General features: G+C 39.7%; 1 protein-coding gene across 1 annotated transcript; it reads left to right on the forward strand.

Moving 5' to 3' along the window:
• Nucleotides 1-2,094: 2,094 nt before the first annotated feature.
• On the forward strand, nt 2,095-17,190 carry LOC136099631 (uncharacterized). Its single transcript, XM_071807283.1, has 9 exons — nt 2,095-2,256; nt 6,033-6,187; nt 6,407-6,883; nt 8,654-8,824; nt 10,063-10,152; nt 12,068-12,138; nt 12,893-13,056; nt 14,944-15,054; nt 16,972-17,190. The coding sequence occupies exons 1-9, from the start codon at nt 2,095-2,097 to the stop codon at nt 17,065-17,067; spliced, it is 1,497 nt and encodes a 498-aa protein (XP_071663384.1). The 3' UTR covers nt 17,068-17,190.
• The last annotated feature ends 291 nt before the right edge of the window (nt 17,191-17,481 follow it).

Raw genomic sequence — 17,481 nt, forward strand, 5'->3', positions numbered from 1 at the left:
ACTGATAAAAGGGCTGTCAGTTTTCTGCTGTAAATTATTGTATATACATGCTGGTTCACATGCAGAGGAAAGTGTATTAAATTTCATAAAATTGGCCAAGGCTTGACAATGTATTTCCAATAACAAATCTGGTATTGACAGCTTACGTAGTTCCCAGTTTTTGAATCGGGGATACAGCCTGTACACTTCCTGCTGTGTTTGGGGGAAATAACAGGCAGCTTTTAAACTAGTGCTAACCTCTAGGTGCTTTTGCATTTCTGCTAATTTAAATGTGGGAATTTGCCGTGTCATTTTACAGTGTGGTACAGGAGGAAACACACCAGGAAAGGGAGATTAAAAGACATCTTAAATTGCAGAAAAAGGTGATTAGCACTGCTCTTTTTTTTTTTTATTTTCCTCAAGGTTATAACAGCCTCAAGGTACTCTACAGAGAAACCTTATATGCTACAATAAAATCAAGGTGAATAAATTTAGCTTTTAGGAGGTAGGTAGTGAGACAAAGAGTCATGTGCATCCTTTTTAATGCAGATAAATACATCAGGAAATTCACTTTGAATAATGCAAACAATACACTTTTAGGGATGAAAGGTAGTACTATATGATGGATTTCTACCCTGAAAAACAAAGCATGAGGTCATACAAATTAGGAGTAGAAAGAAATACGAGTACTTATCACATCCACATGCCTGTATGATGTACATGTACTATTTTGTGCTTACAACTGTGTGTATTGGTTTGCTAATAACATTGAGACCCTACAGAAGTTACATTTTTGGACCATACTAAAAGTGCAGAAGTGTAGCAGACAACTGGATGATGATCTGGTGTGAATTAAATTGTCATAATGTTTTACGTATGTATAGAATGAAGCTCAACTTCAAAGCAATGACCTAGAAAGGTTAATTTTGAAACTGACACATTTTCAGATTAAAAATTATGCCTATTTTGTACAGAATTATGTAAACCACAAATCTGTTGTATGTAATGAGTAACAGTTTTGAAAACTATAATTCTTTAGCTTTATCAAGGCTTTTTCCTTCCAGAAATCTGGATTATCATGTTATAACCTGAAGTATCTCACCAGGATAACAGTGCCCTTTCTTTTTGTACATATGGATTGGAAATTTCTTTACTGTTATGTGGACACTTTCTATGTTAGTTTTGATGCATAATACTTTGAATCCTTTTATACAAACTAGAATGTATGTGTAAGAATTACTGTCACTGCAATGTAGTAACTACAAACTTATTTTTAAATAAATAGAAAACATGTTTTTCTAAGCTGTCCAACAGTGTTTGTTTCTATCTAGTGATTTACTGTGTTATGGGACAATTCCTTGTGTGCTCTTCAGAACAGCCTAAAATCAGCTTGTTTTGATTCTTTGTGGAATATGGTATAGCAGCGTATGGTATAGTGTCTTATGTGGGAGCAGACAAAATGACAGCCAAAGCACACTCTGATAGAGATCAAAATTTGCTGTTTTGTAGGATTTTTCACTAAAAACTATAGTTCTGGAGGCAACATAAAAGCAGTAGCTTCTGGCACTGAAGATGCCGTGTTACCAGTCCCCTTATCTCACTTTTGCACGCGCAGCAGGGTATCCTTCATCCTCCAAGGAGTCATCTCTGCTCAGGTGACAGCTGTTTGTACCAGAGCTACATCCGATCTCTCTGGAAATCTGTGTTTCCCAGCAACTCCAGAAGAAGCTTAAATCAACCAAGCAGAGAGAAGTCCCTCTTCTCCCTGCATGCAGGGTACTGGCCTCAGCTCTAGTTGCCCTAGACAGGTGATGCACAGGAAAGTCAATATGGGATGTATTTTGTTTCCTGGTGCTGCAGGGTTGGTTTGTTTAAATCTACATGTTTCTGCTCCAAATATGTAAGACAAAAGAAATGTTTGGTATTTCAAATACTGCACCATGCGGATTCTGTTTAATTTCACCTGTTACTACTTTTATCAGATGATCTTCTCATCCTTAAGTACCTTACCTGAAATCCTGAGGAAGAAGTGACTCACCTCTCAGCTATGTCTCCTGCTGAGCCATGGGGAATGGCTGCAGCAGATCAAACCAAGTTCTCTGTAGCTTTCCAGACATGTCCACCGTGGAGTCTGTGACAAAAGCAACACTTGTTGCAGCATATGAGGAAAAGCCTCTGTTGTCTGAAGTATCTGTGTGGGTTTTAGTAATTGGCATGTTCTGCTTGGAGAGAAATAATTTTAGGATACTGAAAATACAGCACGCTTCCATGTTTCTGGTAAGTATTAAGGTGGGAGTTTTATGGTATGTGCATCTTCAGTACAACAGTGTTGTAATAATAGTAGTGTGCTCTTCCAAAAACAAGCCACCCCAGGTCTAGGGTTTTAGTTCTGCTACTGTGAGCAGTCTTACACAGTTCTGTGTGGTTTGTTTTTTTTTTTAGTTTGTTTCTTCTAAAGGAGATTTTATAAAGTCTATAGTCTTTCTTTCTAAAAGGTCTTTTTCTGTGTAGTTCTGTACAGAATCCTTAAAATACAATCATATCCCAGTTCTCTCTTCACTTGTGTGACTGGTGTCCTTTTGAAACCTATGGTGGTTATTTTACTTTGAGTAGGAATCAAGAGTTTACTTAGGATTAACAGATGCTGTGAAATGTTGGTATGTGACAGCTCAATGCTGACTGCACCACTACTAATGGTTCATTGTCTTGTTAATACCAGTTATGCCTGTTAGATCATAATGCTTATTAAATGAAGGAAATTATGTATGATCATTGAAGCTGACCATTTTGTTTTCAAAGTGAAAAGTTCTTGAACCAAAACCTGTGTTCTTTCCTGCTCTAGCAATTAATATGAGCTTCACAGAAGAGTGTTTCCCTCATTTTTCCCAAAGACAAATGGGCAAAGTGTAATGGCTTTAAAAACTAATCAGTGTTTCTAATTTGAAGCACATGTGAAAGTAAGGTAAGTGCCAGAGAACTAAAACCAGCAATCAACCTAGTAGGTGACTGGAATTCAAATAGCATATGATTGAGTTACTGTACACAATGTTAGCATGCAAAATGTAATTTTTGTGTGTTTTAGTCATGTGGACATGAAACGCAAAGCCCAAAATATCAGGTTTTTCTAGCTCTGAGAAATCTTGTGTTAGGTAACTTCACAAGAGGCTTAATTGACTCTTCTACAGGAGTGTAGTGAGGATTAATGAATCCTCTCTTGTACTTTGAAATCTGTGTGCATGCTGAAGGGAGGACAGGGTAGTGAATTAAGGAAAGCAGTTTCTAATCCAAAAACAGTCATACAAGTTTCCTTCATGCTTCTTTTTCTCAGAAGTAGGGATGTTTTACCTAAAATTGGTCCTATCTGCCTCTCATATTGCTTTGTTTGGCACATCGGTGGAGAGGAAGAAAAAAAATGAGGGGAAACGAGCAGAGGCAGGTAATCAATTCATTCAGCATCAAATTTCTGCAGAGGCATATTCCTGAATATACTGAGTTCAAGCTACATATTAGTTAGTATTCAAGGGTCAGCCAGCCTTATCTGTTAATCTGTGCTTCATTTCAGGTTTCTGAATTTGACTTTGAACAAGGATATTCAAAATAAGAAAGACTGTCTCTTAATATGTAAAGCTAGTTTGGAATATGACTAAACCAGTAGAAATTAGAAAGAATTACTTGATTTGTGTCCTACAGTGGAGAAATTTAGTGGGTTTTTTTCCCCATGTTTCAGCACCCTAATTTAAAACTGGAATTTGCTTTATTATGAAGCAGGGTGGGGCAAGCTGCCACGAACTTCTAAAAAAGGGAATACAGCTGTTAAAAGCTTCCCATTCACCAAGATATTATCGTAAGGACATTTACAGAACAAAATAACTTTAAACAGGGGAACTCTTTAGTTAGTGACCATGCCAGCATCTTTCAATAGAATGCAAATTTTTGCCTAACAAGAATCTCAACATGAAGAGCTGGGTGTGTGTGCACTCTGCGCTACTGCTGTCCTTCCGTGACATCAGTTAATCTGAATGCACAAGTACATTGTGAAGGATTAAAAATCTAGCACTCAAAGCTTTATTCTATGTGATGGTTGCAAAAGGTTTGAGGTTCTAAAACAACTGATAAAGTTATAAAGGAAATGAGAGTTTAAATTATTTAGGAAAATTATTAGAAAATTTATATAAGCTTTGTCTTAAGAAAGGTAGATCATCTGAAATTGTCTTATGGGAAGGGTTTTTTTCTTACCTTCTAATTTATCAAGTTGTAATTTTTCCTGGCTTTGGAAATGTTTCAAGAAAATGCTTCAAGTCTGTGTAGCAGTGTGCCTAGACTTTACAAAACTTATATTCTTATAAAACTTATTGTGAGCTTTGGACATTATTTTTGCACTTGTCTTGGTGCCCTTGGTTCCCTGTTAAGCCTCCTCTCTCTGCCTGAGGAGGTGGTTATTGTCAGGGAAGCCTCATGGCAGAAAGGCAGTTCACTGAGCAGCAGTTCTTTTATCCAGCTTTCACGGACCTGTTGAGAATTTCACTTTCTGTCTGTTTGACTTGATTCTACCAGGCTTATGGAGAACCCTGTCTTCACAGAAGAGGCTGTTTTGAATTTTTACAGAAAATAAGAGTTTTCTTAGTTTTCTGTAGTTGGTAATTGCAGTTGTTTCACAGTTCTGTGAAAAATACGCCTTTCTTATCAAGTAAGAGAAATTGGGTTCTTTTGTACATCTGGAAATTCTTGCTTCTGCATGGAGAAAAAGAATGGTGGAAACCCTGAGGTTTTATGTATGCAAGAGGGTTTATGTAATTCTCTAAGAAATAGTTCCCTAAACTTGGGATCTTCGCCCAACTCGGAGCACCCCAAATGGATGGTAGCTCTTGACATGTATAATTCGCCCCCCAGATGTTTGAAACATTAAAAAAAAAAAATCTGCTTTCTGAGCATTTGGTGTGAGGTTCCCTTTACACCTCAGGAAAATTTTTGTGTTTTTTATTTGTTTTTTTCCTTCTAGTATTCTAATAAATCAAAATCTTTAGGAATTAAAGTCCTTTAAGGAGTTTTACTTCCCTAAAGAGGTCATAGTACAGTGGTGTTGCAGCTGGTCCTATCCAAGTCCGGGACGCTAGGAGCCTAAATGTCAGTAGGTGGCGATGAGGCACAATCATTTTTATAATTGTTTCTTGTGCTCCTGACACTGGAGCTGCCCTCACTTTTAGGGACTTTTCAGCCCTGCCTTTGTGGTGTTCTGTTAAAGAATGAGGGCTCAGTTCAAGTCTGCTCATGCCGGAAGCAGCTCTGACCACTGATGCCTTCCTCTCCTTGCAGGGGGTGTGTGTTGTGTGTTTCTCCATTTTGGGGGGTAGAGCAGAGTCCATTTAAGTTACTACAAAATGTCTGGTGCTAGTATGTGCTGTCGTATGCAAATATATCTGGTTAAACTTGTGTGAAATTCAGCTGCACAGAACATTAAAGTTCTTCACAGACAGGGTGATAGCGAAAACCCTCGGGTCTTTGTTTTGTTGCATTCTGAGAATGGGAAAACCCTGATCTGATCCACTCTGAGAACCCTTCCCTGCAAGAGGAAGATGACTGCCAGTCCGGGACAATCACAGAATGGTTTGGGTTGGAAGGGACCTTAAAGCCCATGGACAGGGACACCTTCCACCCAGCCAGGTTACTCAAAGCCCCAACCAGCCTGGCCCTGAACACTGCCAGGGATGGGGCACCCACAACTTCTCTGAGCAACCTGTTCCAGTGTCTCATCACTCTAATGGCAAAGAATTTCTTCCTTATATAGCTTCTTTTCAGTTTAAAGCTGTTACCCCTTCTCTTATTATCACAGAATGCTAGGGGTTGGAAGGGACTTTGAAAGATCATCTAGTCCAATCCCCCTGCCAGAGCAGGAACACCCAGATGAGGTTACACAGGAAGGTGTCCAGGTGGGTTTTGAACGTCTCCAAAAAAGGAGACTCCACAAGCCCCCTGGGCAGCCTGTTCCAGTGCTCTGTTACCCTCACTGTGAAGAAGTTTTTTCTCATATTTAAGTGGAACCTTCTGTGTTCCAGTTTGACCCCATTACCCGTCTTTGGTTGTCACCAAGAAGAGCCTGGCTCCCTCCTCGTGACACCCACCCTTACCGCATGCCCTTGTACTGGAAGGCTGCTATAAGGTTTCCCCGGAGCCTTCACTCGGGCGTCGGGCAGAGAGTTCACCGCTCCGGGTTCACTTCAGGCCTCACAAGATGTCCGCCCGCCCTCACAGCGCTACCTGCCGCCACGCGCCGCCGGCAGCTCGCGCCGCGCCCCGCCCCGCGCCGCCCCAACCTGGGAGCTCAGCCCCTGGGCGGCCGCGGCGGGGCGGGCCCGGCACCTGCTGCCGCCCGGAGATCCGAAGAGCGCGACCGGGTAAGGGGGTGCCTGCGCCGGGGGTGGCCCGGGAGGGGAGGGAGGGTTGCGGGGTGGCGCCGACACCTGCCGACCCCGGCTCCCCGCAGCCGCTGGGGCGAGGGCTGCGGGGCTTGTCCCTCAGAGCGCGCCTCGCCGCCTCACCTGCCCGCTTGTTGGCTTCGTACCGCTGAGCCCCGGGACTGGGGCAGAACTACCGGCACAGGGGCTGCGGCCAGTCCGAGCGCGGGGCTGCGGGCACAGCTCCATCCCACGGGTCTCCAGCCAGGTGCTTCAGAACCCACGCAAGAGTATTGTGATTCTGTGGGGTTCCAGCTTTGGCCCAGGCCATCTCTCCGTTCCCTCTGGTGGATCCAGCTGCTCAAAAAGCTGCTTTTAGAAGCAGGAGGAGGACCCGCAGCGGCAGGAGCTGTGTGGTGTGAGCGCTGCCAGGGCCTGTCCGGCTCTCCAGCCCAGCCTGTGCAGGTGGCACTTTTGAACTCATTACGTGACTCTTCCTCTCGCCTCAAGATGTACGTAAGTAAGGAAGAAATTTAGGTGTACAACTACTGATAATATCTGAAATTAGGAGATTTTTTTACTCTGCTGTTGGCTCTACATCAGGTAATGTATTGTGTCCAGTTCTGGGCCCCTCAGTTCAAGAAGCACAGGGAACTGCTGGAGAGAGTCCAGCGCAGGGCAACAAAGATGATCAAGCGAGTGGAGCATCTCCCTTATGAGGAAAGGCTGAGGGAGCTGGGTCTCTTTAGTTTGGAGGAGACTGAGGGATGACCTCTAAACATGAATATGTTTAGAAATACATAAAGGGCGAGTGTCAGGAGGATGGATCCAGGCTCTTCCTGGTGACAACCAATGGTAGGACAAAGGGCAATGGCTACAAACTGGAACACAGAAGGTTCCACTTAAATATGAGAAGAAACTTCGTCACAGTGAGGGTAACAGAACACTGGAACAGGCTGCCCAGGGGGCTTGTGGAGTCTCCCTCTCTGGAGACATTCAAAACCCACCTGGACACCTTCCTGTGTAACCTCATCTAGGTGTTCCTGCTCTGGCAGGGGGATTGGACTAGATGATCTTAAGAGGTCCCTTCCAATCCCTAATATTCTGTGATTCTGTGTAATGTAGAAGTGAAGAATGACATTTCTGGTAATTGTTTATCACACACACACGTTTTCATGGGTCTTACAATATTCTTTGGACCTCCTTCAGCATTATTTTGTGATCTCGACTACCTTTGCTAGGCAGTTTTCATAAATCTAACTTCCCCTGTACATGTGTACTGGATGTATTACACTAACCCAAATTACTGTGTAAATGTCAGAAATTAGAGAGCAGGAACTAGAAGCAATTCAGATACGACTGAAATAATTTGCTGTGCTCGCCAGCTGAGCACTCTGCTAGAGAGTAGTGGCTGTGACAAGCCACTACTGGAGGCTAAAGAGACAGAATGGAGAGTGGATGGAGGTGACTCTTTGGAGGTTGTAGTGAACCTGTGCACTCTGAGAACGCTTGTGTAAAAGATAAAAAGCTCAGATTTCAGCCCATTCTAGTTCTGATTTGAAAAATCCTCACTGATTTAAAAAGAGAGTAAATGTCCTCCTCATCTGAAGGTATCTTAATTTGAAGAGCCGGGAATCTTGTAAGGTATTGGTAAGCTGTGGCAGGTGCCTGTGTAATGAATGGAGACGTCTAGTCTAGTGATGAGACTGTAGCACACGTTATCATCTTGGTATGATACTATGCATGCCAGTGATCTGAAAGGAAAATCCCTCAGTTCTGTCAAATGCGCAATACTTGCATCTAAATAGATTTTTTTCTTGAGGCCATTAATCTGATGTGTCAGACATTTAATACACTTAATTAGGTGATAAAGCAGTGCAATGAATTTTGCTCATGGAGAACAACCTTTTATTGCAAGTTGGACAACCGTGCAACTTCCCGGTTCCTCTATTTATTTATTTATGTATTTCCAGATGGTAGAGATGTCTGTATAACTCTTAACTAGATTTTAATTTTCTTTGTCTTGTGAAGCAGTCTACTTTAGTTTTCTATTATTTTTTATAATATTTTTTAGCAAAACCAGGACAGTAGCCTCCAATTTAATTCAGCTTGACCTAATTTAGATGTGCTCTGGATGTAACTGAAATGTGTGTGTACAGATTGTATGTTACCTTGTGAACCAGCAAAACAATCCGAAGGAAACTTTTAAGTACTACACAGCTAGCAGAGCTGACTGCTACATTTTTTGTTTCTTTTTTTATTTTCTTCCTTCCTCTTTTCAGAGTAGAGATCAGGGAAGTATCTTTGGAGAAACCTCCTGCTGGAATGCCTCACATCAATGCAGCTGCAGCTCTGCAGATCTGCGTGCTCCTGTCTGCGCTTCCTGCACAATATTTCATATCCCAGTGGTACGGGGCAGACTCCGCTCAACGCATCCAAATAACAGAAAGGTTGTAAGTCTCGCCTTCCCTACTGTATTTATTTATAAAAGAGCTCTCTTTCTCATCCCCAGTGACACTTTGTCCTGGAAAGTTGGAGTGCGGGTGGAACACACTACATGAAAACAACATTCAAATCATACCTCAGACATTTTTGTGGCTTAATATGAGTATATTTAGTTGTTTAAAGATGTCCTTCAAAATGTGAATAACAACCTGTTTCCTTCACATAAAAAATCTGTGTATAATCTGTGTGAGTACACAACTACGCCTTAATCTCATTCTGCTTTCGGGCGTTACAATATATGTTACTATGGGTTATGTGCCTTTAAAAAGTGGGAAATTAAGTGTTTGATTAGTAAGACTATTTCTAACTTTCCACGACCTTTTGACACTTACTGTTAAAACAGATTTTCTTGCGTAGTATGATTCAGTACAGAGTCTTAACCAACAAAAATTAATGCATAGTAAATTACGTCAGGCGTGCATAATGATAGAGTTAAGTAGTGCCATTTTGTGTTAATATATGAACTAAGAAGCTATGTATTGACAACATCGCATGCATCTATCTCCAAATGTAAAGCGGAGAATAGTTTATCAGGTCCAATATCTGATAGCATTAGTCACTGGCAAATGTTGGTATATTGAAGGTGAACAATGTAAAGAGAGACTTATATGACTTGTTTTTAACAGTGCAGCCTGTGTAGTGCATTGGTTGTGTGGTTCATCTGTAGAACTCAAATATAGTAAATAATGAGAGCAATACATTGGCCTGATGAAAAAAAAAAACAAAAACAAACCACTAAATTTAGCTTTGTGCATAAAGACCCAGATTTAAATAATTTTCAGATTTCATGGCATGAGTCAACTACTAGCCCTTTAGATTTATGCAAAAACACATAAGCTATTTTTTAACAGATTATGTGCCCCATTTTTGAAATGTCTCATGCTTACTATTCTCAAGCTGAAACTGCAGAATCTGATGCAATTTAGCAATTCCTGTGGTCTGAGTACAGAAAGCAAGTAACCTTGTCATGAAAAATGGCATTTTCCAAAATTTACATAGGGTTTACTGGTAAATTGAACCTAGATTAATTTGCAGGCTAGATATTAATTTTGAGGAGAAACTGTTCCCAGTGACTGACTTTTTTTCCTATTTGCTACAGAAGCAAAGTTTACATATTAAACAAAAATATATACAAATAGTATAGAAGGCTTCTAAAATGACGTGATGATTATTTTTACTACTATAGGATAATTGCCTCTTGGAGCAGCTTTACAAAATCTCACTTGAGTCTGGATGCGTGGACAGATCGTTTAAAACTGTGGCTGTCAAAGACAAGGTAGGATGTTACATACTGTCTACATGTAAGAATACATTTCAGATGTGGCCTTTTCTTAGCAGCAAGTTATGTTGTAGGGGTGAAATAAATAACAAAGGGGAGATGTCTCTTATTTTCTTGTTGACACTGATTTGGGACTTCCTACCAGTTTTAGGAAAACCTTTTACCTATAGTCTACACAAACATGCAATCTGAACTCCATGTAAAACTGAGTAAAAAATTATGGCAGTAATTCTATCCATGTTATCCTCTACTTTAAATTTATGTGGTCATGAAGTCAGAGGACTAACAATATTAATGATTGTAAGCAGCTACATGATTGTAGGATCAGATTCTACAACATGGGATGGACAACTTATGCTGCATATGGTAGTTCAAAAAAATTTGAAATTGAATTAGAAAGTGCAGATGGGAAATCTGTGGGTTTAGAAAGAAGGGAAAACTTGATTATTGGACATGTGGCAGTGAACTGTTCTACAAAAAGTCAGATTATATCCATTTACATATATGCCATTTTAATTTAAGAAGACTGTTGCTTGCACATGTTTGGGGAGGTTAAAAGGCTTGTTTGTGAGATTTAATTATTGCACAGTAGAAATAATCCAAAGATTTTACCTTGTCTGGACCTTCAAAGATCCTTTATTACTGATCCATGAACAGTAATCAAGGATGTCAAGTTCTCTGAACTGTAGAAGATTCAGACTTAGTTTTGCCCCCACAAAAGCCTGGGGGAATGGTATATGGATGGAAACAGAAATTGTGCTTTTCTTAAGTTCACCATCAATTGCTTTGCAGCTTTGTGGAAAGCTCCAGACGTATCTAAAGATAAAGCCTTCAAAGACCAAATGATCCTTTGGAACTGCTCGTGTCTTCTGAGTATCTTATATTATAAAGAACTGGTTATCCTAAAAACATGTTGACATTTAAGACCTTCCAAACCTACTATATGAGCTGCTGTTTTCTATAGTGCAGTCTGACAAATTAGGATATTTGCCCATTCCTGTTCCTGTTAAAAGGTATTTGTCAGTCTTAAATTTTCTTACAGATTTGAGCTAAACCAAGAGTTTATAAAAACAGTATTGTTAGCACAGTTGTGGAACCTGCGCTTACTTACTTCCAGGCAGGGTGAAGGGTGTAAGACTGAAAGAAGGAAGGTGGTGAACACCATAAAAGAGGAAGGAGGCTAGGACAACCTGTAGTTCTTTGGCACTAACAGGTTGCTGACTGGTATGGATGGTGAATGTTACCCCAAATACATTTGTTCACAGCCTACTCCAGCAGAAGGAATATTTGAAAGCTCCCCCCTACGTATTGAATTTGTCATTGTTTTGGTATGCTTTGTCTTTTTCACAATGGCAATGAAAACCATTTCCCCTTTTTAAGATGTCCCCCCCTTAACCTCCCCCCCTTTAAATTCACATTAAATTCAGCCTAGTGCAGAAGGAGAAGTTACATTTACTGTACCCTTAAGCTGGGACTCATTGCCAGACACCTTGTCCATACCGATGTTAACCAATCTTAAAAGAATTCACAACAGAATTCACAAAAGATACTGAAGAATCACTCTGTATGAGTTCAGAATAATATTTGCTCACCTATAGAAAATAAATGGGTTTCCTCTGATATAAAAATTACAATGCACCTGTGGAGTTACATATCCAAATGAATTAGATTCGTATTCTTTTCTCCTGTTGGAACAAATTCCTTTATCTTGTGTATTCCTTAAAAGCAGTTTTAATGTAAAATTCTCATTCAATTTGGGCTTCAAATCGTGAGGAACTCTGTATCAAAGGCTTTGCAGTATATCTCTATTCAGACAAATGCTTAAGATAGTAACAATCAGAAGGATGACTATGCCAAAACTCAGTTTCGAAAGAAGTTGTTTGAATGTTGGATTATTCATTTTACATTTTAGGAATTGGTACCATGGAGAAAAGAAAACTAAAATGGGTGACGATGAAGCAGAAACCCATTCTTATTTTGCAGGTATTGGAATCTTTGTAATCCTTTTGGATTGTTTTGGTGATATTGTCTTCTCTAAGATCTTCTATGGGGATTTCTGTACTTGCTTTGCCTCTCTGAACATTATTGATAATGTTCAGTAAGCAAAGCAGAAATCTAAAATCCAAGATCTTTTCACCCTGTGTTGTGTAACAGTACAATATGATATATTGGTATATATATGTATGTATCTATTTCATTGAATAGATATGAGTGTGCCGGTTTTGTATTGATGTAAGAAGCAGTGGTATAGCTTTCACTTGATTGAGATGAACTGATTCAGATCGGCTTCATAAAAGGAAAAAGAAGCAGTTGATCAGTCTGCTCCTGGAAAGAAATTCCACAGAGTCAGACTGAATTGAAGAGTTCTGTGACCTAAACTGGAAAAAAACTAATGGCAAAATCAGTTGAGCACTGTAAAATATTCTTTGTAAGGCTTAAGTAATTGTCAACACATACATGTGTTTATCCTTTCCAAACTTTTGTTAAGACCCCTATGTAATATCAAAGGCATACAAACAGAAAAAATACATTCCTTGGTGGATGTTGCTTTGTCAAATATCATAGTAAAAATTTGGGGGGCATGGAGTGGAGAATAGGGATCAAAGTACCTGTGCCCTTGTTTACTTTGCCTGTTAATCTGTCACTTTTGGTGGAAGTCAGGAGAATGTCTGTTTAAATGTTTAATATACTTGATCAAACACTTATCCTTGCTAAGTCTCTTTCTTTGTTAAACTAGAATCAACTCATGTTCACAGTCCAAAGCCTGAATATATTCAGTTCAGTGTGGGACAGGTAATTGTTCACAAAAGATTTGGCTACTCAGGAGTCATTGTTGGATGGGATGTAAAAGCTAAAGCTCCAGAAGAATGGCTACAACACAACTATCCTCCAGTGAAACAGGTTTGAATATATTAAACTCTATTAATACATACACAGAATGACTCAGGCTAAAAAAAAACTTCAGAAACACTCTTACAGACTTCCTGCTGACCTAATGGAAAATATTCATAGTCCCATAGCACCTGTGCAGCTGAGCGATACCTCTATTTCGTCTGCACTATTGTCCCAGTAGAGCTTTGCTTTTGCACCACTGATGCATTAAGCTTCGCTGGTCAGGGTTGTACTGGACACATCTCAAATTAAAATCACTCACTTTCAATACACAGTGTTGTACTTAAAGTAGCAGCGTCAACCTATAATGTTTGAATGGATTTCTCTTGGTGTATTACTGAAGTTGACAGGCTGTTAAATCTTACATCTGAACATCCAGTGTAGGTATAGTTAGTAACATCTTCATTGCACCTAAGAAATGCAAGTAATCCTTTGTGTTTAATCAATTTCAGTTAGAAAGCAATGTTTTTGGGGATCTGGATACTTGGAATGTAAATCTATTTAGCAGCGTATTTTTGTTGAGAGTTCTTCAAGCTTTTGAAATTCTTTAGCCTAAGTCCTTGTTGTATTTGAGAATCAGATGCTAAATCTTCATTGACAGTGCTGGGCTGGTAATGCAGTGCTGCACATGCTGTGGGGTGACTGCTGACCTGCTGCTTCAGTGGCAGGAAGGCACTAATCATTCAGTCAACTGAAAATGAGAAAAATTAGAAACTCTGCCTGTAGCAGAGAATTCATGTTCAGCTGGGAGCAGACATTCAGTCCTGTTTTGTGTGTTTTGTTCCTTCCCCGCTGTAATTTTATCCACCTGCCACTCATCTTTTACTTCTAGAACACCTGCATCCTTGCTTTCTTTTCTTCTCTTCTCTCATTTTCTCCTCTCACTATTGTTGTCACCAACTGAACACTCATGAATTTCCCATCAGGCGTTCTGATTCTTTTTATGTACCTTATGTTGTTCTGTTCTCCCAGTGACCTTGTGTTCATCTTTATGTTATTAACTTCAGCAGTGATAAGTGGTTTAAGTGTGTGGCTTTGGGGTTTTTTTAACTTGCCTTCCCCTTTTCACGTTACATGCACCAGCTATGCAAAATGCCTTCTGACCTTTACGAGGCAACTGCTAAGCTTGGTCCTTGTTGGAACACGAGCCAGGCTTTCAGCCTGACTTTGCTTTGCCTTTCTCTGACTTGCAGTTCTTTACCACATTGTTGAGCAGAGGCCACTGCCTGTCACGCTGATCGATACTAACTGCTTCATAACCTCCAGTTATCTGTCTGTATTCATCCATCACATTTTTGTGTTTAGACTGTGGGTTACCTTGGGCAGGAATGTTCATGGATAGTAGTAAGCATGGTGGGACCCTAGCCTGTGATTTGTTTTCATAGGCACTGTAAAAATAATAGTAAGCCACACTTTCTCTTTCTTGGCTGGAAGACTTTTATATATACATAGAAGTTGCCTTAGCTCTGTCCAGGATCAGGACTGGGATTGTCAGAGATGATTGATATTATGTTCTGAATTTGTTTCTTTCTCTCTGCTGTTCTCTGTTGCTGCTTCTGAAGGAAGAAGGCTGACTAACAAATTGTTACGGAACCTATAAACAAAGCAGGGATATTCTAAGTCAAGTTTCTTGCAAGATCTATGGGATAAAAGGTTAATTCAAATTTTGACTTAAAAAGTGTTTCAGATATGCCAAGAACTTCACATATTACAGTTCTGATGGCTTTATATTTAATTTTCCAAACTGACATAGGTAAGATCATAAAAATGAACTTGCTGTATGCATATATTGAGTAGGTTTAGGTTCTGTAAGCCTAGTGAGAGTTAACTGATTATAATGTAATCTTCGGTCGTCATCTCCCCTTGAAGCTATTTATTTTCCTTCTATTTTTACAGGATCTAAAAGATACTCCTCACTATCGAATTCTAATTAACAAAGCAAATGGATTTGGCAAATCTACAGCTTATATTCCTGAGGAAGAGATAACCATTATTATGGGATTAGAGGTAGTATTTATCTTTTATTCAGTTGCAACTTGTTTGTTTGGTGACCTTTGGCTTAATAGAGAACATATATTTTTGCAAAGTTAGTGAAAACTAATAGAGAAAGCAGATAAATTACTGCTGTACTTTCAAGTATGTTTTTGGAAGATGATAAATGACCCATGTACTGCCAGCTTCCAAGCATCCACCTGCCTAGTTCTCTAAGTGTTTTAGCAACTTGTGTTATGTACAGGCTGTTGCAGACATGGACTTTTGTTTTAGGATTTCACTGACCTATCAAAGTTGGAAGAGACATTTAATCTTGTTCTGCTGGATTTGGCAAAGTATATTGGTTTCTCAATTCCACTCTGTAAAATCTGCATTTCAAACAGCTCCTGCTCAGCTGCTGCCCAGACTGAATAATGTCTCCCTTCTTAACTGTAAAACTCTCTGGGAGCCAAAAAATCTGTTTTGTGTATCACAGTTTGGTAACTTTTGATTTCTAGTTTATGCAAGATGCACCTGATTCTTAAACTTGTCAGGGGCTCTGATCCAGAAAGCAGCCTTCAGGCACACATAAAAATGTCTTTTTGCAAGGGATCCAGTGCTATTGTGGGCGCCTTCTTTCAAATTGTGGATAGTGGCAATACCTGTATTTAAAGTAACAGCAAGTAGCAGAATGATTCATCTAACAGGAGATGCTTGGATTAGTCAAACAGAGGAGATTCAAACTGGCATCTTTTGCCTTTCAGAAGAAACCCCAAAGGAATTGTGTAAGTTAGGCTGGCCTAAGGACTCTCCATGGTCTCTCTTGAAACTGTGCCACCACACGTAAAGGACCTCCCTCAATCCATGGGACTGAACAGTATGACACCATTACCTCTTCTCTTTGGTAGAAGCCTTAGCTCCTGTTTTGTTTTAGCCACTGATCGTAATATAAAATGAGCTAACATACCTGAACGCAGGAGCAGGAGCTATGCTATCCCAGATAAGTGTCCTAAGTACTTAAAACTAGGTTCTGGTCACTCTAACTTATGTGTCTAAAAAATGTACCTGTATTATGTCAGTCAGCTGGCTACCTTCAGTTACCTTTATAGTCCATGGGGAGAAACAGATACATCATTTTAAATATCTGCCTTGTGTAAACTGGTCTAGAAGATACCAGATCGCTTTATTCACCTCTATGATAGGCTGATTCTCCCCACAGATTATTAGGGGAACTGATGGTAATAAGCTCACAAAATCAGATATTTGAAAGTTGTCTAGCTGACAGTAACTACAAATGGTGAGTGATGCCTGTACCTCAAGTTCAAAAGAAGGTCTGTGGTTTGCCCTCACTCAGCATTTCCAACAGCCTAATAGGCAGCATAAATTCCTGAAGAGTTGAGACTGATGAGAAAATGCTTAGACTTGTCCTAACTCTTTCCCAGTTGACTGTTCTAACTCACTCACTGTAGGCTTTCTGCATCATGACAAGGTATGTAACTTGAATTGCCCTGCAGGGATCTTGCATCTTCAAGTTGGACACTGTGGTACCTAAGGCCTTCTCCTTGGTGTGTGTTCACTGTCTCCCCAGCTGCTGCTTTACTGTTCCTGCTGCCTAATTGGATTAGAAAACTGATCCAGCTGAAATAAATAACAAATTACCAGCTAGAGATGTGTGGCAACTACTTCAATAAGGAACAGTGCTGAGTTTAAAACATCAATGTTGGTGTAGATCTAGCACATAATAATATCTCATGAAATGTGTTCAACACTTGTAGAGAACTTGGACAGTTTGAGGAAGCCACTGTTCTGACAACATAAATGAGGTCAAGGTACATTGAAAATCCCACTAGAAGTAGTTAACTAACTGTAGTAACTTTAATGGTTCTTTTAAGTATCAGATTGTATTTATTGTTAATTCTGTTGCTTAATCAACTCAAAATATTATTTTCTTAGGTACATCACCCTGATATGAAAGCCTATTTCAGTGGATATGATGGATCAAAATACATCATGCAGCCATGGTTGAAAAAAATCTATCCTCATGACTGAAGTACTTAAGTGTTTGTATATGTAACACACATCCAGATAACGTTTCCTTTTTAAACTTATAAAACAGGGTAAATCTCATGTATATTGTTTCCTATGCCAAAATAAAACATTCCTAAGCATGTTTTCTGTTGAACAATTAATTTCTTCAGCAGCAAACAAACACACTGCATGTTCAGTTTACTGTGACTTGTGAGAGGTATTAATTTTCTTCCAAATTTGGGATAAAAGGTTTAAATATAGCCAAGCTTCGGCTGGGAGTACCAAACATTTTGCACATCAAATATCTTGCCATTTTACGGGGGGCAGAGGAGGAAACTGAACAGTTAAGAACTATACTTTCAGAATTAATCATAACCTTAAATTTTAAGAGGTAGAGCTAAATAAAGGCCAACAGGAACTGAAATATTTCTGGGG

This window comes from Patagioenas fasciata, chromosome 3, assembly GCF_037038585.1.
Source record: "Patagioenas fasciata isolate bPatFas1 chromosome 3, bPatFas1.hap1, whole genome shotgun sequence".
NCBI classification, from domain to species: domain Eukaryota; kingdom Metazoa; phylum Chordata; class Aves; order Columbiformes; family Columbidae; genus Patagioenas; species Patagioenas fasciata.